The sequence below is a fragment of the Poecilia latipinna genome, unplaced genomic scaffold, assembly GCF_001443285.1.
Source record: "Poecilia latipinna isolate Pla-1442-1.1 unplaced genomic scaffold, P_latipinna-1.0 Scaffold198, whole genome shotgun sequence".
Classification (NCBI taxonomy): Eukaryota; Metazoa; Chordata; class Actinopteri; order Cyprinodontiformes; family Poeciliidae; genus Poecilia; species Poecilia latipinna.
The window spans coordinates 318,052-343,023 of record NW_015112814.1 but is presented as its reverse complement, the minus strand read 5'-3'; the positions used below and the strand labels follow the sequence as shown (position 1 = coordinate 343,023).

The 24,972-nt window shown below is 40.9% G+C and overlaps 3 protein-coding genes across 3 annotated transcripts in view; 2 read left to right on the top strand and 1 right to left on the bottom strand.

Annotated features, from left to right (window-relative positions):
• Nucleotides 1-829: 829 nt before the first annotated feature.
• On the top strand, nt 830-20,562 carry arhgap44a (Rho GTPase activating protein 44a; the record flags this gene model as incomplete). Its single annotated transcript, XM_015031016.1, has 21 exons — nt 830-904; nt 2,473-2,592; nt 2,688-2,764; nt 2,872-2,983; nt 3,065-3,141; nt 3,293-3,407; nt 3,546-3,614; nt 4,075-4,156; nt 4,455-4,582; nt 4,771-4,882; nt 5,780-5,861; nt 6,039-6,119; nt 6,501-6,614; nt 6,699-6,790; nt 7,984-8,173; nt 8,959-8,976; nt 9,083-9,271; nt 10,344-10,856; nt 13,379-13,524; nt 13,626-14,012; nt 16,594-20,562. Coding segments are annotated over 21 exons (2,934 nt in total), but the record flags the coding sequence as incomplete, so codon positions are not given.
• Nucleotides 20,563-21,839: 1,277 nt separating this feature from the next.
• LOC106946621 (RING finger protein 222) lies at nt 21,840-24,212 on the bottom strand. The gene has a single exon (XM_015031072.1). The coding sequence runs from the start codon at nt 22,763-22,765 to the stop codon at nt 22,139-22,141; it is 627 nt and encodes a 208-aa protein (XP_014886558.1). The 5' UTR covers nt 22,766-24,212; the 3' UTR covers nt 21,840-22,138.
• Nucleotides 24,213-24,468: 256 nt separating this feature from the next.
• ndel1b (nudE neurodevelopment protein 1-like 1b) overlaps nt 24,469-24,972 on the top strand; it is a 10,359-nt gene continuing 9,855 nt past the window's right edge. Inside the window, exon 1 of the mRNA XM_015031070.1 lies at nt 24,469-24,601. The gene's annotated coding sequence lies outside the window, so the exon portion shown is untranslated. The remainder of the gene's footprint in view (nt 24,602-24,972) is intronic.

The following is a 24,972-nucleotide window of genomic DNA, read 5'->3' as shown; positions in this document are numbered from 1 at the left end:
CAGGAAGTTGAAGGGCAGAAAGAGCATTCTTACTGGATTCTGGGGGTACGCAGGTGTGGTTCGTTCAGACGCTCTGCAGACTCCTGTAAGCCTGAAGCCGTCTTTTTTTTTTTTTTTTTTTTTCTCTAAACAGTAATTTCTCAACAGAGTTCTCTCTGATTGGGTGGGGTTAGACATAAAAATATATTCTGGAATAGAATTCAACTTATTTTCTTCATTCCTCTAAATCAAATGAAAGGTTTCTATTGAAAACACCTTAATCACTAAAGGGCTGAAGTTATCAAACACAAGCTGCCTGAACAGAGCAGAGAGCATTTATTTCTGACTTTATTTGCACCTCTTAAGCTAATAACCTGGCTCACTTCTTTGACTGAGTGGCTTTATCAGCCTCATCAACATCGCAGCTCTGCCCTCACTTACGGGCCTGAGTCGAGCCCCCCGCCTGCGGGAGTCACAGTGGGACGCAGAGCACCTCAGTAGGAAGTGGCATATTGAATCAGTGGCTTTAATAAGCTGTTGTTAAGTGGCGCTTGAGATCATGAGTCGCCGGAGAGGCAGCCACATAAACACACACTCTCTCTCGTACAGGTGCGGGGAAAGCGGGTGACCCATTTGGCAGCAACTCCCACACGGATGATGTTCAGAAGGTTAATGAGTTCATCCATGTTGGGACATGTGAAGACATAACGACAAAATAGAGCCGAAGATGCTGCTCTAAGAATAAATATCATGGAATGTTAAAGTCTTTGTCATGTCTTTATGCATTTAACAGTTCAGCTTTAAGTTGAAATGTGCTAAAAAAAAAAAAAAAAAAGCCTGAATCGACTAATATCCAAACTTTGTTTCAAACTTTTATCCATACAGGGCAGAAAAAACCGAAGTGCTGAGTGATGATCTTCTACAGGTGAGCTGCAGTAAAGATGTGTTTGTGTTAGAAAAGCGTGGCTAACAGCATGAACTGGACTGAAATCAGTAACCTCACATTAAGGACTCGGTGTCCAAGCCGTTTTCACTTAGTGTGTATGAGGCATAGGACAGATGCCAGTGTCAAGATGGAACAAGCCTGTTAAAATTATGGTTTCCATATTGGTAAAAAAAAAATTTCCCCTCATACATTTTGAATGTTTTAAGGCCTTTTTAACAAACTGCAGAGAAAGCGCTGGATTAACTGGAGTTTGCAATATTTTCACAGAGCACCAGATAATACAGCACTTTCCCACATTTTGCTGTGCACTGCCAGTTAGCTGGCTGAAAAAAGGGAGGTACTACACTTTAACCTTAATAACATGAAATGTTACTGCAGCTGTAAGGAAATATAGCTTGAAATAAAGGAGCCCCACCCTTAGCCTTGTTTTAGTTGGAACGTCGCTGACTGCAGCTCCTGACTAAATGTCAAAGTAAAATCATCTAGTTAGGTAATAATCACTTGAAAACTACTAACTTTATTTAATTCTACATATTTGCTTGTGGTGTGGAGAACAGTGGTTTGCTTTTGAGTCTTTGCACCTTTATTATTTGTTGTGAGATTTATCTCAACAGAGTGAGGAAGTGAGAAATATAAGAAAAGCTCAACTCTCACTCCAGAAGAGTGAGAGTTGACAACTCTACAGTTTTGTTCTTTATAAAGCAACAGTGGGAGTAAACCAAAGCAATGTTAGCTAGTTTATTAGTCTGTCTGCTGAGAGTGGGGACAGTTTTCCACTGCCCTAATAAGTGATTAATCAATTAATAGCATTTACATTGTGTTGATTTATATTTTTTGAAGGGCAATTTTGTTTACAGATACTTCATAATTCGTTTTATTAATGGGTGTGTGCGTGTTTTTTTTTCATTTCCGTTTTATTCATTATTGTTGTTTGATGTCTTGTTTTATTCTGGAAATTTTAAATATCTCCCATTACTTTGTCAACAATTCTCCTTTACTGCCCTCTAGAGTCAATGATTTTTGTAATTAGAAATACTCCTAATTACTTGTTACTGAGTTTAAAAAAAATAAAAAAAGGATTTATTTTTTCAGTCAGCTAGACAGCATTATTTATAATGGAAGTGCTGCAGTACTACATGTAGCAAGAGAAATTTCTGGCACACCTAATTTAAATTTTAAACTGTAGTAATGGCATGACATAAATATGGAAGAGGATTAGGGCCACTGGAAAAAAAAAATCTGACTTTAACCTCAGAATTCTGACAAAAAAGTCAAAATTCTGACTTTAATTTTAGAATTCTGAGATTAAAAACAGATTTTTTTTTTTTTTTTTTCCAGTGGCCCTAATCCTCTGCCGTACATAAACGTTTAGTGATTACGTCTTAGAAAGTTTTAATACCCAAAGGCAGTTATCTGAAATGTAAACTCCTGATGAATTGCTAAGCTTGCAGAGAGGTGACAGACGTGTGCAGCTGTGAGAACAGCGTTGCGTCCTCGCGCAGACATTAGCACTCAGCTGCTTCCTGCGTGTGGCCGCTTGTGTGCAGGTGGAGAAGCGTCTGGATCTGGTCAAGCAGGTGACACATAGCACTCACAAGAAACTGACCGCCTGCCTGCAGGGTCAGCAGGGCACTGACACAGAGAAGAGATCTGTCAAGTCACCTTCTGTGAGTGCCCGCCTCTGTGACGGTGATGGAAAGCTGCACGGTGACTGACGATGATGTCTTCGTAACGTTATCTCTCTCTCTCTCTCTGCCGTCAGAAAAAGCTTCCGCTCACAATCTTGGCACAGTGCATGGAGGAGGGAGCGGCGGTGCTGGGGGATGACTCTCTCCTGGGGTAACGCACACAGTCATCTTTAATTACCAATTTATTTTCTTTCCTTCTTTCTTGATTAACGTTTTCTATGTCATTGATCGTGTATTCTCTTGGTTGCCATGCAACAGAAAGATGCTGAAGTTGTGTGGGGACACAGAAGACAAGCTGGCCCAGGAGCTGCTGCAGTTTGAGCTCCAAATAGAAAGAGATGTGGTGGAGCCTCTTTACGTGCTTGCAGAGGTGAAACTAATACAAACGTTCAGCCTCATGCGCTTTATTTCTCGTCCCTTACATCGCAATTACTGGTATTTTCATCTGTAGGTGGATATTCCCAACATCCAGAAGCAGAGAAAGCACTTAGCGAAACTTGTTTTGGACATGGACTCGGCGCGAACAAGGTGAAAGGCGTTTATGTTGAAATCCCAGGCTGCAATCCGCTCCTGTTAATGTAACACTCATGGTAAAAAATGTGCCAGATAAACGACATATCCAGAGCAGTACTTCTGTTTTTTGTTTTTTTTTTGTTTGTTTTTTTTTTTTCCACCACAGATATCAGCAGTCATCTAAGTCATCCAGCCATCCAAGCACAATGCAGCCCGGCGCCAAGTCCGAGTCCCTCAGAGAGGAGATGGAGGAAACAGCCAATAGGATGGAGATTTGTAGAGTGAGTCACCAGACGGAGCAAATCATTAATCATGTCCTCCTTGGTGTCTTTTCCTCTCTGATTTATAAATGTTGTGAACACATTAGACATAAGTGGACCACGCTGCCAGGATCTTTAATTCTCCACTTTAATTTTTAGGATCAGCTGTCAGCAGATATGTACAATTTTGTGGCCAAAGAAATAGACTATGCAAACTTCTTCCAGACAGTAAGTAAATCACATTTTTAAGCTACTGATTTTTTTTCCTTTTACTCAAAGTCACACACAGAAGCAAGTGTGTCTTTTAATGAGATTATTAGAATGTTTATCCACCACAATCTATTGCACAATTTATCTCATTAAAGCTATAATGTATCCCGCTGGGATTTCAGAGGGACTAAAACAAAGTCATGCATTATTATGAAGTTGAAGAAAAAAGAAGTTCCTCAATGATGTGTATTGCATATGTTTTACATGCAGGCCAAAAAAGGTTTAATTTAAATCTGATCTACTTTCTTTTGGTCTTTCACATAAAATCCAGGTAAAATATATAAAAAGTTTTTGTTTTGCATGAGAAAATGTAAAAAAAAAAAAAAAAAAAAAAGTTCAAGCGTAAGAATACTTTTTTCAGCACTGCATATGCATTTCTGCGTGTTGTGATTGCCTTTTCCCTTTCACCCCTCTCTAGCTAATAGAAACACAGGCAGAGTATCACAGGAAGTCATTAGAAATACTTCACAGTGTCCTGCCCCAGATTAAAGCTCACCAAGGTGAGTCATCCACAGAGCGCGGAGGTGTCTGAGCAGAGCTCCGTTCTGTTTCTGCACCTGAAGCTATATAACGGCAGCATTATAAAAAGAGAGCTTAATTTCTCCGAGATGTCAAATGACTCCATACTTTAGCAATGATTATATACTGTAGTAATTAAAGCACACTGGCTTAAACACAATGCAAGACTGGATTCATTTGCATATACAGTTCACATTTTTAGATTTTGTCTCCTGGAAAATGTTCTTTGTGAACAACTTACGTCGTCTCGCATCTGTGTTTTCGCTTTGCGTGTTGCAGAGGCGTGGGTGGAGAAGCCATCATTTGGCAAGTCTCTGGAGGAGCACCTGAATATTAGTGGGAGAGAGATTGCATTTCCCATTGAGGCCTGCGTCACCATGCTGTTAGAATGTGGCATGCAAGAGGAGGTACAGCACAAGCACGCCCTCACACTCATGCAAAACTTACACCTTGTGGGTGTGAATTTAGTTGTGTTTTGTTTGCTGCATTCAAAATGAGCCCAAATGCATACAGCTGTAGGATTACATTTAAAGGGTTTAAAATATGTATTTATTCATGTCGTGTTAATGCAATTTCCATGGTGCGTCGTCTGCAGGGCCTCTTCAGAGTGGCTCCATCTGCCTCCAAGCTGAAGAAGCTGAAAGCTTCGCTGGACTGCGGAGTTCTTGACGTCCAGGAGTATTCCTCTGACCCGCACGCCATCGCAGGTGAACGTCACCCACACACATATTCAAAGTCCTTTGGAATGAAATACAAAGATTTTCATGCGGGAAAAGATTTGTTCTTCAGTTTAGTTCCTCGTGGGTTTTGGACATAAGGTGCTGAGAAAGAAAATCGTTTGTAGCCAAACTTTAACTACCACAAATCTAAAGGTGCTTTTTTTGAAGCTTCCTAAATTTGACAAAAAAAAAAAAGTGCATGTTCACAACCCCCTTTACTCTGATTCCCGCTAAATAAATAAAGTCAGTTGCCTTCAGGAATCTTTCCATGTTATGTGAAGGCCTCAGAAATGTATTTGGGGAACATTAGCAAGCACACCATAGTAAATACCAACAAACACACGAGCCAGATCAGGGAAGAGTTGTAGAGAACTTTAAACACATCAGAAAAAACTTTGACCATCTTGCTCAATTCAACAACTAAACATAACAACAGCATGACTCAACTGCAGACCTGCCTACTCATGGTCATTCACAGAGTTCAGTCACTTCTTCCAGGCTATGCACTGCTCTGTGCTGAAATAATCATTAAACCTCAATAAAATATACTGGAATGGTTGTGAAGTGAGATAAAAGGAAATATTAAAGTAGTATTAGAACTTTTTCGAAGCGCTATAAGAGGGTTGACAGAAGCTGTATAAAGACTCGCCATAATCCCGACCAGATAACGCTGTCTTTTAAACGTATGAACACATGAAAGCTGTGTTGAACGATCTGAATCTGGCAGCTGTACTAACTACAAGGGCCCGCTGGAGGGGAGGGAATATGGGGCATGGCCTCACAAGCTCTTGAAAGAAAGAGAAAAAAAAAAAGAAAACATCCCTCCACCCTCTGAGAGAGCTGACCAATTTTTTCCCTCCTCTTTTCCATTTTTTACGTCCGCAGGGGCCCTGAAATCATACCTCCGTGAACTCCCAGAGCCACTAATGACCACTGAACTTTATGATGAATGGATTCAGGCCTCCAAGTGAGTTGATTTTCTCTCGTTAAAAAACACTTCTTGGATTATGCCATTGGCTATGATGACTAGAAAGTAGTCCAAAGTCTTCATAAAGAATGATGACATTTAATAAAATGTGAAACCAAAAAATAAAAAAAATAAAAAAATGTTAGAATTTTATTTTTGTCGTTAATATTTCCACAGCATTCAAGATATGGACAAGAGACTACAAGCCTTAATGGCAGTATGTGAAAAACTCCCCACAGACAACCTAAACAATTTCAGGTGAGCTGTTTTGTCTTTTTTTAGCAGATTGATTGGTTTTGTTATGCCGTCCATAATAAGAGTTAGTGTGTATAAATCTTCCCTAAAATTATTTCTGACTTTCTAAATTTATTCCCTTCTTAAAAGTTAAAGCAGGTTTAAAAGGAGATAGTATAGTCAGTCTTTTTCAGTATTGACAACCTGAAGACATGAACTGCTGTATTTTTTCCAACATGTAATTATAAATATTGTAAGGTGTCTTACCAATAACATGACTGAAATGATGTTTTGTTTTGTTTTTTTTTTTACAAATGAGAAAAACAACAACAAAAAAAAACAGATTCCTTAAGAATTGAAAAAATATGTCACCTTGACTTTGGACTTTTCTGTCCAATCCTGCAGATATCTTATAAAATTTTTAGCCAAGCTGAGTGAATATCAGGACTCGAACAAAATGACTCCTGGTAACATGGCCATTGTCCTCGGACCTAACTTGCTGTGGACTCAAACAGAACCGTATGTATTCCTGCTGCATTATTGATTTACCAAATGTTGGGTCTGATTTGCGTGTAAACAAGACGCTATGTTTCTTCTTTCTAGGAACATGACGGAGATGATGACCACTGTTTCCCTGCAGATTGTTGGCATCATTGAGCCGATTATTCAGCATGCCGACTGGTTCTTCCCTGGAGGTCAGAATTACATTAATACATAGAGGAGGGACCATTAGAATGAGGCTAGGAAACATAGTTTGTAGCTATGCAACTATACTGGGTTATCAAATCACCTTGGTGAAGATACTTCCTTATTTTATTGCCCTCTTTGCTTCTGTGTATTAGATCAGTATTTCTAGATCAGACACATCTGCAGAAACTCTTATTTAGACAATTCACAGTGCAAATCCATTTTTTTCTTTATGTTTGCAGCATATTACTGTACATTCATTTCAATGCTGTATTTATAATACAAAAAGTCATCTATATCTTCTGTAGCTTTGATAAATAAAAGTCTATGTATGGGTGTATTGGCCTCATCTAGATATGAAAGAGAAATGATACATGATATGAATCAAAAAGTTGTTTAATAAATATATTCTGCCTTTACTGATAACTCCAAGTACAATCAGATACAGCCTATTGCTTTCAGAAGTCAACAAATTAGTAAATAGGGCCTCTGTGCAGTTTAATCTGAGTATAAATACTTCTGTTATGCGAAGGCCTAAGAAGTTTCTTGCAGAACCTTCTGGCCAATACTGAACATCTTGAAGACAAAGGAACAAATGGAAACCATGACATGGCTACTTACCTAAACTAACAAGCCTGGCAAGGAGAAAATTGTTGAGAAAAAGCCAAAAGACTGATGTGGCAGAATGTGTTAATCGGACATCTATTAGTCACGCAGTCTATAAATCAGGCCTTTTTGGAAGAGTGGCTTGAAAAAAATCCATTGTTGACTGAAATACTGACTGAAACGACCTCCATAAGGACAACAAGCCTAAAGATACTGGTTGGTACAGGTGTGTTACAGTGACCCAGTCAAAGGCCACATCAAAATCCAAAATCCTGTTTTGCAGGAATAAGGTGTGTTCAAACCTGACAGAGACATAACTCAAAAGACTTGGAGCTGTAACTGCAAAAAGTGGATTTTGAGTATCAACCCAGCCGCGCCTGAATACATCCAGCTTTTTAGATCTCTTTTGGTTAAAACAATTTGAACGTCACAGATCCCTTTTCCTTCTGCTTTACGATCACTTTGTGTTAGTCCACGACATAAAATCTCAAGAGAATGTGTTTGGATTGAAATCCTTTCAGATGGCCCTGTGTTGCAGTTTGCTGATGTGTCTGTGTGTGTGTGTGTGTGTGTGTGTGTGCGCCTCCGCCCGCAGAGATCGAGTTCAATCTGACAGGCTGCTACGGGAGCCCGATTCACACCAACCACAACTCCAACTACAGCTCCATGCCCTCGCCGGACATGGACCAGTCAGAACGCAAGCAGCAGCAGCAGCACGACCAGAGCCGACGCCCACTGAGTGTCGCCACTGACAACATGATGCTGGAGTTTTACAAGAAAGACGGGTATGATGGCAAGTGCTGCTTTTCTCCCGCCCGTCTTGCTCGCTCGCTCTCTCTCTTTCTCCCTTTCTTCTTATCCTCGTCTCGTCTCATGCATCTGAGATTGAATAAATGTGCCTAAGTGGGGAAACGTTCAGAAAACATTAAGAAAATCTACATTTTGTGCCTCGTGTGTTTGAAACCTCCACACGTGACAAGAGAGATGAGCATCCTAGTATCTGCCCACTTATCATTCTCCTACATAGAAATACACCCCCATGTTCTCAGGATTCATCAACGACGGGGGTCTGAATTGCCTTAGTATCATCGTCTCTATAGCAACAAGCTGCTGATAGAGGGCTGCAAGTGTTTTTTTTGTTTTTTTTTCTTTTTGTTTTTTTTTCAGGGAAATATTTTTCTTGACTTATCTTCATGTCCTCCCACACCAAGCTCCACCCTCACAGTCTGGCTAGTGCGTCACCTGGCCTGACTCATTCACTCTGCCAGTGCAAAGAGAAAAATGATGATGAGAAATAAGAAACCAAGTTAGTAAAGCAGTAACAGATACAGGTTACTGAAAGGCAGCTAGGATTCGTTTTTAGTTCATTTCAAGTCATGAATATGTATGGAAATGAACTGGATTCTCCACAGGAGTCAGTTGTTGTCGTGAACCTCCTCTCGCCTCCCGAACTTCCCTTCTCCCTGACCACCGCCAGAGTGTCTCATCTTCTACTCTTGTGCTGTGAACCGTATCTGCATCACTTATGACCTCATATCCCTTTTGCCTCTTATCTCCCCTACTAACGCAGCATTAGGAAGATACAAAGGTACCGTATCATTCCGTTGTTCCCACTTCTTTCCCTCCCTCCCCATCCCAGCTAAATTCATCTTAATGTTGCCACCGACGTGCGTGACTCTCGCGTTTCTCACCAGCATGGGCGTCAGGGTGATGGATACCTCCTGGGTGTCTCGCAAGGGTTCCTCCACGCTGACGCGCAAGACTTCTTCCACCCCTCCTGGCATGCAAGGACCCGGCTCCCCCGCTGACACGCTCATCCCCGAGCAACCCGGCGAGCTCGCCACCTCGCCCTCCGCCACGCCGCCGCTTGGAGAAAGGGTTTGGTAAGTCGCCGCAGGGACGCTGTCCCCTTGTTGCTCACGTATTCGCAGCAGGTCATTCTTACTTTCACCACCATCATCACCACCATAAGCATTCTCAGACGGGAGGATGTGTCACCCATTTTCTTCATTAATTTGCAACGTCTCCACGATGTCTCAGTCTAATTCCGTTCTGTTTCTCTCTCTCTGCATTGTTAAGTTCTCACTTCACTTCTTTGTCATGTATTCGTGACTGTGTAACTTTTTCCTTTCTTTTTTTTTGTCCAAATTCTGTGGTGAATTTGGATCTACGTTTATGGCGCTGAGCTTCAATGTTTTTTTGGTCCTCGCAAGCATGCTAAAATATCCTGTCTGTCAGTAATGCTTTGGCTTTTTAGCTTGCAGTTCATTTATTTATTTATTTTTTTCTGTTTCGACACACTGATTTCAACATTTCTGGGCTTTCATTATCACCTTCAAGCACATGAATAATCAACCCTCAGTCATTTTTTCGGCCCATGTGGCAGACGAGATAATTTGGCTTCTGGTTTGGCTTGCTTTTATCCTCATTTCCCGCGGCTCTTTCAGCCATTGAAAGGGTTTTGTGTCTGTTTCACACTGCCCTGGGCTGACTGCAGGACCCGGGATGCAAACAAGTCATATATTGCGAATTCAGGTTTCCATTTCCAGCAGTGAGGAGATCCGCTTGATAATATTGTGAGCTGCGGATGAACGCTTTGGCTCACAGAGAAAGATCCTCAGAGCTCTCTGCAGTGTGCAGACACAAGGTGATCACAGAGGAAGTGTTACACGCTGTATTCTTTTCCTTTGCCAATAAAACACTCTTTTTTCTGCTTTTTCTTTGTGCTTGTCTTTGTATTTGCACTTTGAACTGGGCTGGCTGTGTCTGAAGGCTGGTGCCATAACCTTTGCCTAAAATGCTTTTTTTTTTTTTTTTTACACCGTGTTTGAGCAACAGACTAACTAACACCGAATCATGGCAGCAGCTTTATTATTCTTTATTTCTCCACTGCGATTCCCTGTTCAACCTCTAGAGCTGTTTTATTTGTGCTGTCTATTCTCTTAATGTCTACAGCTCAGAGAACGTGTCGCTCAATCGGCCAGACACCTCTTTTGCCCACCCAACCCCTGGGGAGGACCGGCCGCCCCCTCCTTACCCTTCCTCCTCGTGCCACTCCGTCCCCCACCACTTTTATCCCAAACCCCCACCTTGCGCTCGTCCTGTGGCACCAGGTCCCGAGTCCCAGCCCCCTGGCTCGCCACCACCCCCAGTGCGCTGGTCTGGCTTCACTCCTCCCGCCCCGCCCCCTTCCTCCTCTTCTTCCTCCTCCTCCTCGTCACTCGACATCAATTCAAACCCCAAACCTAGCTGTCTGCACTTCCCCAAGCACAGCCCGCCAGGTGACTTGTCACAAGCCCCTCCGCTCGACACTAACGCTTCTCCGCTCTATGTCAAAACCCCCCTGCTACTAACCCGCCATGACCAAAGTCACAGCAACCCCCCTAGCCTCCCTTCGTCCGCTCCCCCACCCCCGCCGTGGGCTGCCTGTCCATGTGTCCGAGAGAGAGGACCCCCCAGGCTGACTAGGTAAATACAACACTCCTGTGGCCACTGTGGGTGCATCACAGAGCGCCAGCTGTTTTTCTCTTCTAGCTCGCTGGCTCAGATTTTGCTTTTTGCTTTTTCACCCCTCCCCTTTCAGTTGACTTCTGGTTCTTTGACGCTCAGGTTGTCTGGAAAAGTGTTTTGAAGTGGGATGTCTCTCCAACCAGAACTGTTCAAATGATATTTGGTTGTTTTAATGTTTACGTCTACAGTGTTGTTGTTTTTTTGTTTGTTTTTTAACCAGCTCATTCAAAGCATTTTTTTAAGTATTGTTAAACCTTTTAACTGAGCTTTAGATGCCTGATCAAAAGTCTATTTGAGCAAAGCTCCTAATTTTGTAGTCTAATGTTGACTTTGGCCTTTTTCCTAACTCGTTGTTTTGCTGGTTTTACTTACACAAAGAAAGGAGAATGTGAGTCAACCAGACAAAACTTTGTCATCCCAGTCACACCCCTGCTTGTGACACACAACTCCTTGGTAAAACTCGAATAACAAAAATCTCACCAATGTCCGAGCGAGGTGGAGATCTGCTGCGGTTAGAAATTTAGCTGAAACACAAACTGAACACACAGAAAAAAGCCTAATTGAATTTTTATCAGGGGGATTCCAAAGCCAGTTCTTCAGCACAATTTCTCCTAGGAAATTGAAAATTTCACAGATTATTATTATTATTATTATTATTATTATTATTATTATTATTATTCATCTGTTTGTTTTTACTGGTGATACTAATCTAAGTTGTTTAAGAACTGCAGTTTGCCTCTACAAAGAGGCGACATTAAAACCAATGCTCTCCAGGCCAGCGACTTAGAAACTCAAGAGCTTTAAAGTTATTTGAAATAAATGTGCACATGAATAATTAGCCCTCAGTCATTTTTTTAAGCATTAAATTACTTAAACTAGTTTTGTTATTTATTCTAATATGGTAATCTGAAAACTGTTTTAAATGCTACAATACGTCTTGAGAGCAACTGATGTTTCAATGGTTTTACTAGGACTTTTTCATGAATATGTGACTCCACTTCTGTAAGCGCACGTCTTGTTCCTGCTAAAATTATTCACAGGTTGAAGTTTGCTGTAGTGATAACATAACATATTTATTCTTTATGTTGATATGACTTGTTGATATTTTTGCCTCATCATGCTTCAAGTTAATTGTCTGCTTAAAAAAACATTGAGATAGGTCATTTTTCAGCTTTTTAAATGTAGTGGTTTGCTTTAAACATAAAGTTTGATGACTATCATTTTAGCTTTTCTCTGCACAGCTAATTGTTTTAATATGGACATCTGTCTGACTGAAGAGTACAGCACACAGAACAGGTGAAAGCATGAGGGTGGCATAAAATAAACCCACTACAGGTATAGACTGCACCATTATTTCATTTGTTTTGACACTAGATGCAGATGTTACGGACTTAAGATATTTCATAACTTCCCTGATCAACTTTAATCCATTTGTTAGTATGTATCCTAATCTGTGTGTTAAATCTGCAACACACTGCAGAAAAAAACTGAAACATTAATGAGACAAAACATTGAGATGCCATTGATTTCTAGCCTGAAATAAAACTACAATCAAGCCAAATGTAATAATAATAAAATTATTTGAATTTGATGCTGCATTGACCCTTCCAACTACAATTTTAAGAAACAGTCTCGAATGAAGGCTGCAAATTTGCATTTAACCTCCAATCACTGAGGGAGTTCATGAGACTTTTTTAACCATTAATTGTTCTTATAATTTGTGCTTTAAGTAGGCCATTCTTGGCCCTCTGAATGTCTCTGTGTTGTAGGTTAAACACAAAGTATATGTCTCCTATTGTCCGCTTTTATTTTTTGCTTTCATTAGTCAATAGGACCGCAAACCTCCACTTACTTACAGTCAGCACACTTTTGAAAAAAAAAAATTAAATCTAAATGTAGCAATTTTTTAAGAGTAATAATAATACATCTAACCAAGAAAATAAATAAAATAATTAAATCTCAAAAAGTCAAGAAATTTGTATTTATGTCGTTTTTAATAAGTCACATATATCTACAATGATTTGCAGGTCTACAAAAATTGGACCTCTGTTTATTTCAAGAAAGTATTGCATGTCAGTGTATTTAGTAGATAAAAGTGAAAAGAAAAATCAGCTTCCTCTGCTTTTTCATGTCATACATAGTGTAAATATTTGGAAAATGTTGCTGCTTTGCACGATTATAACAACTATCTTTGAGGCTTTCTTGAACTTCTAACATTATTTACTTTAAGCATGTCCGTAGTCTTATGACTGTCAAGTTTTAACTGTTAGTTGTGTTTTTGTTCTTCATATATTGTGATTTTCAGAACCCATTTTTAATTCTGGTATAATTTATCTGTTACAAGTGATGGTGATGATGGTGGTTTTGGGTGTTTTGGTGTTGAGGTGACATAAAGCAGACAGACCAGTTTCTTTCTTTTCTTTTTTTTCAATGGTTTGCTGTTTTCATCCTGGTTCACATGATATCTGCCTACTTTTCAGTTCGCTAAAGAGTAAAGAGCTTTCCCCTGTGATTGGGCACAAAGGCATCCAGGTGGCAAGTCCAACAGTGCCCCCTAGCTGCAGCCCTCAGAGCAGCAGTCAGTCCCCCCACTCAACTGAGCACAGCCCTCACGCCCTGCGCAAAGGTTACTACCTCTCTTGCTGTGAGCTCTCACTGGCTCCCAAAACCTAAAAATGTTTTGTATTGATATATTCAAAGTAATCAAAATGCTCTCTGTGATTTTAGGTTCCAAGAAGTTGGCCCCTGTGCCTCCAAAGGTCCCTTACGCCCAGTCTGGAGGGATGTCTGACCAGTCCACAGGTCAGCCATCACCTGTAAGCCTGTCCCCTACACCTCCCAGTACCCCTTCCCCGTACGGACTGACCTGTCCTCCAGGGCAAGTACCGCCGTCCTCCCCTGGGCAGACTCCACTCGGGCCAACCCACTCACTATCATCTCCGCCCTCTCTCTCTGGGACACTCACCAAGTCGCGGCCTGCCCCTAAACCTAGGCAGAGACCAAGCCTGCCTCCTCCTCAGCCGCCCCTAGCGCCCCCGCCCCTGGCTCCAGTCCCTCAGCCTCTGGAGCAGGGCCTCCTGGATGGACTGTCTCCTGGAGAGAGCATGTCTACAGGTAAACACCAGCCTCTGGAAACCACTTCCCCACCACCACCACAGGTGGGGCTGCAGCGGCCCGCTCTCAGACTCGCTGTGGCTCTGTCGAATGGAGACGGTGGACGAGTGTAGGACCCTTTAGGACTGTAGACACAGAAGACCCCTTGTCCCTTTAAATGACTCCTCAAACAAAAATCGGAATGAGAAAACAAAGAGGCCTCTTAGACACAGACACCTGAGAATTATGCAATGTGAACGTTAGCATTTTTGCGCCTTAGCGAGCAGATCTCCTAACCTATGTATTCATTGCTTGTGTTATGTGATGATGTTTCTGGGTAACCAGTGGAAACATCAAAACAGCATAGCTCGTCCTGCTTGTATGGAAGTTTGCCATTAGATTCATCATGTGCTCTCTGTTTATCTGTGTTGCCCAGACCCCCACCCCATGCGGCAGAGGTAGGTCAGAGGCTTACACAGTTCGCTCAAGACAAGTGTCTCTCTCCCTGTGAGCAGACATGGAAACATAGCCAGAGAATCCCACATTATATTTACAGTATTATGTTCTGATGATCAGGTGTTTTATTAATATATATCAATCGTTTTTTTTTTTTTTTTTTTTGTTATATTTATCATTCTCTTGTCCCCCCCTTGCTACTATTGTGTACTTTGCAGCTGTGTGAGGCCAGGGATTCAGTGTGGGCTAAGTGTGAGGGGGACTTTTAGGGTAAGCCAGATCGCCCCTCGCCCCATGCACTCCATCTCACTGCCTGGCATCGTAGTGTGGATGCCTCTGGGGTTTCCTGCAGCCTGCCTCAAACACTTACCCCCAGCTCTCAATCAGATCTTCTATTACCCTCTTAACAGCAATATTGTATTTTTGCACTTTGTTGGTCAACCAGTGGTGCATGGCTCAAGGATTTCCCAGAGTGCACCACACTGAGCTCACATTGCAGTAACCATTGCTTACAAAGGTCCATCCTAAAGCAGCTCCCTCCTCCCCCCGCTCCCTTCCTGTGCCTTTTTATTTCCGAGTACCGTGCTGGCAGGCATCCCCTTGCCACTTTTTTCCGGGGGTCTTCAGGTAACCCCACCCTACCCGCTCCTGCTCTTCTACTCGGCCGGTTCATTGCTTTTCGTAACCTCTGCTTCCTCTTCCCACGTTCCACCTCATTCCTACACAGGAATAGTCATCAGTCTGTTTGGACGTGTGGCTTCCAGTAAACGGTGCAACACACTAGATTAGCGACAGTTTCTGCAAATACTGTGAGCAGAATTAATGAGATTTCCATTGTTACTTTAAGCCACTTGGTGTCTCAGTGCCATCTTTCTCCACAGAGTTCCACACACACACACATCTTGTTGCCTCTGTGTTTTGGCTGTTGTTGTAGACGTGTGGTGTGTCACCGTGTTGTTGGATATTTTTTTTTTTTTGCTGACAAAAGAAATGTGTTGCTGTTCTTTGAAGTTTCAAAAAGCTGTGACATACTTTACTTTACAATAGTTATCATCCCATGAACCTTTGACACATTTTGTCGCATTCTAGCCGAAAACCTTTCAGATTTATTTTATTGAGATTATGTAAATGAACTACACAAAGCAGAGCATAGGTCTTGTTTAATAATTCTTTTGGAAATAAAATCCCAAAAAGTTGCAAAGTAACTCAGTCTCAATCTTAGACAACAGTAGCTTTTCAACAGATTCTCAATTGAAAAAATATATTTTTAAATAACTGCAGCACACCATTGTTCTTATGTTGTAAATTTGTGCATACGACAGAGTACGTTTTTCTTATTTTTAAATTTTTTAACTGTTGTGTGAACATGGTGGTCCCGCTTGCCTTAGTTAGCTGATGTGATAACTGAATTTCCCCACTGTGGGACGATAAAGGATATTTCTATTCTACTGTCATTTAAGTCAGGCCTAGACTGACTAAAACGTCTCCCCGCTTAATTGAAAACCATGCTTTACTTGTTGAATGTATTCCTATGTATTCCTATGTCTTTATGATAGAGTTTGCTTATTAATATTCCCTTTAAAAAAACTCTGAGGCCTTGATATAACAATTGGGTTTATACTGAGTTACATACAATTCAATAAAATCTTAAAACCTCTGAAAAACAGTTTTATTAATGGTTATCAGATAAATGTGGCAGAGTGCACACACAGGCCGCACTTTTCAGATTTTATGCCTAAATGACTTTGATAGTCATATACCCTTTCCACTTCAAAACGATGTGCTACTTTGTGGACGTTGCAATACAGTAAAGTTTGTGGTTACAATGTGACAAAATGTGAGAAGGTTTGTGGAGTGTGAATACTTTTGGCACTGTGCAACACTAACTGTTTGCTACGGTTAACGTCAAACTGGAAACATCCCTGTGTAGAATGTGAAGCACGTATAATCTACTGAGTTCTTTAAACCGCTCACTATGAGTTCAAATAAGAAGCATTAATATTACTTCTGCTTTCTTCCATTTTTTTTTTACTTCATTATCATCATCATATGCCTTCCCCTTTCCTCTTTTTGTCACTCACGATTACCATTTTCACTATTTCACTCTTCACACTTACCTTTCCCCCCCCATCATGCTCACCATTAGATATCTTCAATTATGAAATCCCCTCCATCAATGTCAATCTGGACAGCCTCATCGATGAGTTCAGCGGTGCCCCCTGCAGGAGGTCCCTGGCAGTGATAGACTCTCCAGAGGGGGACGCTGTGCCTGAGGAGGAGCCCCAGAGCACCATTCTATGACCTATAACCCCGAGACATCATTTACCAGCGTCCCAGTGGCTGTACATGCTTTGAACTGTCAACACCAAGGCCTGACGGAAACACAATGACTGGCCTCACCAAATGCCCACCTGAAACCAGAACATGAACCTTTCCTCACATCCTGCTACAGGCTGCAAAGAAAACTAATCTTTCTCAGCTGCTTCTTTTACGTTTATGTGACTACAAACAAAACAAACAAAAAAAAAAACACCAAAATGCCATAGTGGATGAACTGTTGCCTTTAAAGAGAAAAGACTGGGAAATAGATAAGTATTACATAAAGATATTTTTTATCACCGATTTATTTTTTGCTTATTTGCTTTACTTTGTCATTTTGTTTCACGGTGCAATGCTCTACGTTTCTCGATCTTTTTGTAGTTATTTTGTTTTGCCTTATAAGAACATGCAATCAAATTGCAATATGACGTCCGCAGGTTGTGCAAACGAGTGGCTTTCGGGAGACTGGCATGGTTTGGAGCAAATCTCATCCTCAGGTTGAAACACAGACAGAGTGGGAGCGGGGCTCACAGGGTATTCAACTTTGCACACGTCGGAAACACACTGGGCCCTTTAAGGCAGGCTTTCCATGCAGGACGGAACATTTAACTCGGTTTAAATAAAGTCCCTTCATTTTTACTCCACCTGGGAAAAAAATAGGTGTTTACACATGTACAGGTAAAACTCACCTAAACTCACTCTGCATTGTACCAGCACATAATCAGAAGAATGTTATTGTAATTTAAGCTTTTTCTACTTGCACCCGTTGTTCCGTTTGGAAGAAGCACCACGTTGTTTTTGCATGACGAACCGATGTGAGTGATCTGCTTGATCGGATTCAGGGCCTCTGAGTGATTTTGTTTTACTTTCTAAGTGTTGATCTTCAAATTTTGTTTCCCTCGGAGAGTAAATCCTGACCCTCACGCCTGCTAGGATGCTGCAGCTTGACGATGACGGATGAAGGACTACACTGCCTTTATGTTTGTGTGATTCTCTCTCTTAACTTTGTTTCAAGTGCTTCAGGTTCAGTGACCTTTGACCCCTGAGTGTAAATACAAAGACTGTACATAGGTTTATGTATATAAAATTGAGAGGAAGATTATATGTAAAATGCATATCTGGAACATATAATGATATTAATATATGTGCTGATATTTATCGTGTAGAAAATGACATGATTAAAATTTTGATGTTATATTTTGTCCCTGCACACAATGAACAGGTTGTACTGTAGATTCATGTTGTTTTTTTTTTTCTTCACTTTTACACCGTTTTACTATAGTGCTGCAGCAGACATGGAGAATGTTCCCTCTGCAGCAACTCATCTGAGATCTCCAGTCCTGTTCTAGCTCTTAACGATCGGCTTATGATTCCTCCATCTAAAATGTTCAGGTCTATCTGCATTAAAAAAAAAAAAAACATTACTCTCGAAATACCCAAATAATTTTTTAATTTTAATCCAAGACGATTATAAAGTGCCTTACAGAAGTATTACTACATCTTGAACTCTTTCTCTGCAGCAAACTTCACTTTGTTCTATTGACCAAAACATGGCAATGCATAACAATGAAGGGGAAGATGCAGAGACATCATTTTGGGGGTTTATATGCTTCTGTTTCTTTTTGGGGGGGTTTTGTTTTTGTTTGTTTTGTTTTTTTTTTTAGAATAGCTCAATCTTAGGCAGATTGGATAGAGAGTCTGTTAACCTCAGTTTTCAAATCTTACCAGTATTTCTTAATTCTAGATCTTACTAACACATGGTGTAAATCATTCCGCGTTTTGTTTAGAGTTGGTATGCCACTGAAAGGTGAACATTCACTCCAGTCACCAATCTTTTGTGGCCTCTCACAGGTTCTCTCCCAGTTTTTTTCTCCCATGTTCTCATCAACTCTGACCAGATTCTCTGCCCCATTGGTAGAAAAGCAACCCCCACTGCATGATGCTGCTTAAACCATCTTTTATAGTGGGGTCTTAATTTTCTGTCACACATAGAATTTTGCATGAAGGGATTTAATGAACTCTGACCCGAGCATCTTCTTTCATATACCCTGCATTTCTCTGTTGCTGTGGATCTCTGTTGCTCCTCCAGAGCCCCCATGGGCCTCTAACCTGCTTCTCAATGCTCTCCTTGCCTGCCTTGTCAGTTTTAGCGGAGGGCTATATATTGGTAGATTTGCATTTGTGCCATATTATATTCTAACGTTGTTCACTTAGAATAGCTGAACAACTCTATCCCTGACGTTTCTTTCTGTTCGTTGATTGTCAGGCTGCTGTTTTGTTGTTAATGTTCTATAACAAATCTTTGAGGCCTTCACAGAACAGATAGATTTATACTGAGATTACATCACTCACAGAAGGACTCTTTTTTTTTTTTTTTTTTTTGCTGATTAAGTGACTTTGGAAGGCTGTTTGGTGCACTGGCTTTCACTTAGGTTGGAACTAGAGGAATATGAAATATGAAAAAGGTTCTAAGGGTATTAATGCTACTGCAAGGCACTGGAGAATTTTGAAATTTAGCAGATGGGAGCTGCAGCAGAATCACTTTTCTATGTAATACTAATCATCACAGAGCAGTGATGGTGTTAATTAAAGCACATTTACAGAGTTTACTGGGCCACCTTAGTCCAAAAAAAGAGCTCAAAATTGCCTTTTTCCGAACCTACTTTAAAGAAGCCATTGAGTTCATAGTAAAGCATTTTTTTAAGATGAATCCAAAAATTAAGTTTAGCTTATGTACTCCCAATATGGGATCTATGGTATGCCTCAGTGTGTGTGTGTTCTCAATAGACTGACTATCTCTATGAAGATTCTGGTGATGTTGATTATCTTGATAGTTGTGGTAACTTTATGACAATAATTGCAAGTGCCCTCACTCTTTGTTACTTTTGAACAACAGGAATAATCAATGTGTGTTAGAAGTTTTTATTTCGTGTGCCGGATCCATATGTTCATGCGCAGAGGCAAAACTATCTCTGAATGTGACTGGTGCAGATTTTATTTTAGTGGTAGACTGCTCTACAGGTTAAGTGAGTGTTAGGATTGGATGAAGTTAGTTCAGAACTGTTGGCACGTGTTGTTAACAGAACATGGCAGTATTACTCTAACGCTTTTAAGCATCATAACTGGAACTCACAGCCAAGCTGGAAGCATGCACTTAATTCATTATAGGTGTTATAATTAAGCTACAAACAAAACAAAACAAAACAACAACAAAACATCTGTACTTTCCCAAAAAATGTGAGTCCTTATTTTTGGTTGCTGCTGTAAATTAACTACAGCTATGTTTTTAAGTGCATATTAGTTAGAGCAACTTCTTCCACCTAATGATACACAGTTCTGTTGCTTTTAATGGCTATAGGTCTATTTTTACTTTATCACCAGGTATGTCGCGCCAAAGCAAAGCCAAGTTTATTTGTATATTGTGTGGATTTAAATCAGGAAGGGACAAAAAGAGTCATGCATGCACTTGGAAAATATTTTTAAACAGACCACGTCCTTTCGTTAATCACTGTCGTGTCAAGGGATTGTGAGAGCATGCGAAACGCAATGGACGCTCTCTTGTGGGATTTTGAGCAATACAGAGGAGGAGTGTAGGTTGCCTGTGGATGTACAGCCTCCTTCTGCTTTCACAACTAATGTATAAACTAAATCTGCCGCTTGTCGAGCCCACCATGCCCAACCCTTCATTCTCTGCTTAGCATAATGAGTGGAACACAGTGTGTACTGTGAAGCCTACCTGCAATCCTTATCAGAATGTCAGAAATAAATATATATTAAACTCTACATTTTTAATAACCCCACTTGGTCATTGCTGCTTTATTTCCTTCCATCAACAAACATCAACCCTCTGCAGTCTGTAGGTTTTGTTGTGAAGGCATGTCTTTTATGTCCTGCTACTAACTTAGGAGCTAGAACATTTTGTTCACTGAGCCTTGTCATTCTGTCTTTGGCCTTATTTTGATACCATCTTCACGCTCTTTCTCTCTTTCTTCTCTCATGTAACGTGATGCATTTTTGGGGGGATTCAGTCTGTTGAAATGGAAGTTAAATAGGGATTATTACTAACATTACTAACATGTGAGAAACAAATTTGTGATTAAGTAGCAGAAGTCTGTTGAGGTGTGTAACCAGCTGAACTGGCCAAGCAGGTCGGATGAAGAACTGCAACAGGAAGATAGTGGGGGAAATAATGGTGATTCATACAGAGGATGAGTCTAACCTCTCCTAAAGCTCAGCCACAAAATGCACAATGAACTGCCAATGCTTGAGTTTGTTAAAAATGGTTCTTTTAGCGACTGATTGTGATCTAACGTTCAATATTTTTGTCTTGATCTGATGCTGTGTATCCTGAAGGACTCTTGTAATCTAATCAGTCAAGCAGTGTCTCTCCTTACAGTAGACAGGTAAAGCTCATCTCCTTCAGGGTACTGTGGGAGCATGAATTATTTCTAACAGATCCTTCAAAGGTGTCTCCCTTTACACTGTCTTTATGAGTAACTGGTTAAAGGATTCTTGCTGGTTCTCATTTCTATAATTCGTAAAGATAAAAACTTCAGTAAGACTCGGAGGTTATCGTTGGATTCATCATTTCCTGCTTTATGATCATAGTTTGCTACAACCACACGCTTCAGTTGATATTATTGTGACTTTAATCCATAGATCAACATAAATTAGTGCCTAATTTTGTGTTTTTTTTTAAATGATCACATGTGAACTTAATGTTCCTATGAGTTCCAAGGATCAGCTGCTTTATCCCTGTCACGTGTTGTCCCAGGAAAACACTCTGAAATCTGTGTTTGTAAAGTGACATAATGTGAAAGAGTACTAGGTGTGTGAATACTTGAGCAATGCAATGTTTCTACCTGGAAAAGTGGGAGGCTGTGGCTTTACAGGTTCGGCCACAAACTCATGTATTGCTTCTTGGAAACACAGCAGACAGCAACACACCACAGCATTATCCGGGCCTCTTTAGCAACATTCTGAATATCTAAGGATTGTTTGTTGAGTTGGGGTTACAAGGCTGGAAAACAGAGGCTGTTATTCATGATGAGCATGAATTTGATGACTAATTCATCTTGTTGTCAAGGCAAAATTTTAATTTAGACTGTTGCTTAGCAATATACATTATGTGCCAATATAAGTCTTTGTTTTATTAATCACTTTAATCGAGATAAATTAATTAATTTGTCGCTACAGAGCTATAGTCCAATATGACTACAACTAAATACTTGAACACACAGTTCATATCTTGATACATTGCTGATCAGTGAAACTCACATGCACAACAACGTTGATTTCCAAGGAAACATTGTCCCTATAGGTTCTTTAATCGTTTCCACTTGGATCTTGTATGTTGTGCATCTTCAGCAGCACTATGCCAACAAAATCCAAGGTAAAGTCGCGGCCACCAATGCCAGAACAGTAAAGGTTGTCAGCAGACAGAGCAAGCATCGCGCCGTGGTGCAGACCCTGCGACTCTCCCTGCGCTGAGGGTGAACCACTGTCATCACAACATCGAGCGCATCCTCCTCTGCCATCGGTCGCCCCTGGGCACTTATGATGAAGATCTGACACGCGTTGTGTTTGTGTCCGTTTAACCTCTCCTGACGGGCTCGTCGAAAGATACTCCCGCAGCAGTGGGCTATCCGGTTAACTCCGCTCAGTAAGCTGCCCCCGGAGGCACGCCGTGCGCTCCGGAGCTGCGCCGCCGTCGGAGGAAGAGGCACCTCCAGAGTCTGTTCTTCATCTGGATACTTGGTCGCTGAGAGTGCCACCAGCGATTCCTTTTGCCTCTTGATGAACGTCAGATGTCGGCAGATGGGGCAGGCAATTGTGTCCCTGATGACTCCGTCGCTGTTAATGCTGACCAGCGTTTTGACCAAGCAGTCGTGACAGAATACATGTCCGCAGCTTAAAGTCCGCTCAGTGCCCGACAGGATCTCGTAGCATACTGGACACTCCGGTGTGTCGTCTTGGCTGTCCTCTTTGAAAAGTGCCATGTAGAGGTAGTAAATACTGAAAACGGGTTGTCTCACAATAAGAACCCTTAGTGAAGGAGCACCGAGGTGCTCCTAGTTCATTGTTCCTCATTGACTGCGCCGCGGCTTTGGGTGGAGGCCAGATAGTCTTGTAAAACAGGGCCTGTCACCTGTGACAGCAGAAACCTGTCCAATTGGATCCAGTTCAACTTCTTAAATGGTACATATTTGATGATCCTCAACGCGCGTCTCTCACTGTCAGTGGTGCTTGTTTGGCTATGTTAACTATGTTTGTCCAATAATTTGTTTCATTAGTTTTTCAAGTGTTTAACAAAAAACACTGAAACTTTCAGAAGAACTTCTGACAGGTGAGACAGTTCTTTCGTTGTATTCATTTTCGTATGGAGCATTTTGTTTTCTGGCTGTTATGCACCACCTTGTGGCCACTAAAAATAACTACACCTAACTGTGTTACAGGAAAAAAAAAAAAACTTTACATAAATGTATACCTGCAAAATAAAATGGCCTCCACAACGACCGGATCTCACTCCAGCAGAGAACCTTTGGGATGTGATTGGAGATTCGAATCATGGATGTGCAGTGCAGCTGACAAATGTTCAGCAGCCATCTATGCTACCATGAACAATATGGATCTTTTAAAATCTCTGAGGGATGGTCAGATGCCTTGTTTAATCTATTCCATTAAGAATTGAGTCAAGATAAAAATGGGGTACAATCCATTATTAGCAAAGAGTTTTAATTCTATTCAGTTCAATTAAAAAAGAAAAAAAAAGAAAAACGGTTTCATTGATCTCCACGGAACAATTACAGGAGGAACTTGGAGCATTCTTAGTGATACAAGATAAAATAAGTAAATAGGAGGAAAGTGCAATATGCAATGTGTAAGTCTTATGTAATAAAATAAATTGTGAGTGTATTGTGACCAAATGTTTACATACACTGCAAAAAAGACCTATTTGATTTCACCTATCAAGAAGCTTTTTGTGATTTAGGTCAGTCTGCATTACTAATTTCTTTTCTGTGAATATGACCAGATGAGAAAAATGAATGAGGAAAAGACCTTTTATGAGTGGAAAACAATTGTGCTAACTTCAATTGATTCAAGAAACATACAAGTAACTTTGGAACATACAGTGTGAAACATTGAATACAAATTTGTTTAATTTCTGCATCTTGAAATGTTTCATGTGCAAACATTTTTTTTTTACTCTTACAAAAAAGGACATTCTCTAAATTTGTCCACACTTCAGCCAATGGATGTCCCTGCTGTCTTCCACAGTCCACTAAGCATGCATGTTAGGGTTAGCCCCTTAGAGTAGGAATGTAACGCCACATGTAAACTACTCTAAACTGGTTTAAATGTGAATGCACTGTTGTTCTGTGTACTTTGCTGGCCATGTTTTAGTTTGGTGACCTAATGACATGGATGGATGGATGGATGGATGGATGGATGGTTTTGATTGAAACGTATATTTAATCAAAAACATGTATTTTGTTTCTCATCTATCACTAGGATCAGGTTAGTCCGCTTGTGGACGCCACCTTGTGGTTATTGGCATAACTCCAACACTTCCTTGGAAAAGAAAAGAAAGAAAAAGGAGTGCCTCTTTTAGTTTCAGACGTTATGTAAAGTGAAACTACGTCACGGCGTACGTCTTGCACGAGGACATACGTTAGTTCCGGGAGACGCGTTGGCAATTTCCTAAACACATTCCAGTTCCCTCAGTCAGTAGCAGAGGCCCGTACCGGGAGAAGGACTGCGTCTCGTTGTATATTTTACCGGCTAAACGGAGTATTGTTGAGACAGAGGACCAGACAACGGGTTGATATGAGCAGGTAAGGATTTAAGTGTGATTTATTATTGTCAGTTCTTGGCCTGTTCGTTCAACGTTCTCCGGTGCTGTGGTTTTGTGAACGTTACCAAGATAAAAGCTCACATTTCGACTGTACTCCTTAGCTTTTACATTTAATTTAGTCTCAGTCCGCTATATGTGGAACCTTCTGGTGTCTTTAAACACAGGACTGCTTCAGTCTAAACGTAGGGTATCAGATATCGACATGTTTTAATTAGCGACCTCTTCTCTGCTTGGCTAAATAACTTTTCTTAGATAATATACGGTCAGTATGATTCGTTTTAGATGAATACTGGTCGTTGGTTTTACGTTCAGAATCTGTTAATGTTTGGAGTCCCCCCCCCCCCCCCCCCC

Bases quoted from the DNA above. Each gene is read 5' to 3' on its own strand.
- LOC106946621 (XM_015031072.1), bottom strand. From the start codon at position 22,765: ATGGCACTTTTCAAAGAGGACAGCCAAGACGACACACCGGAGTGTCCA.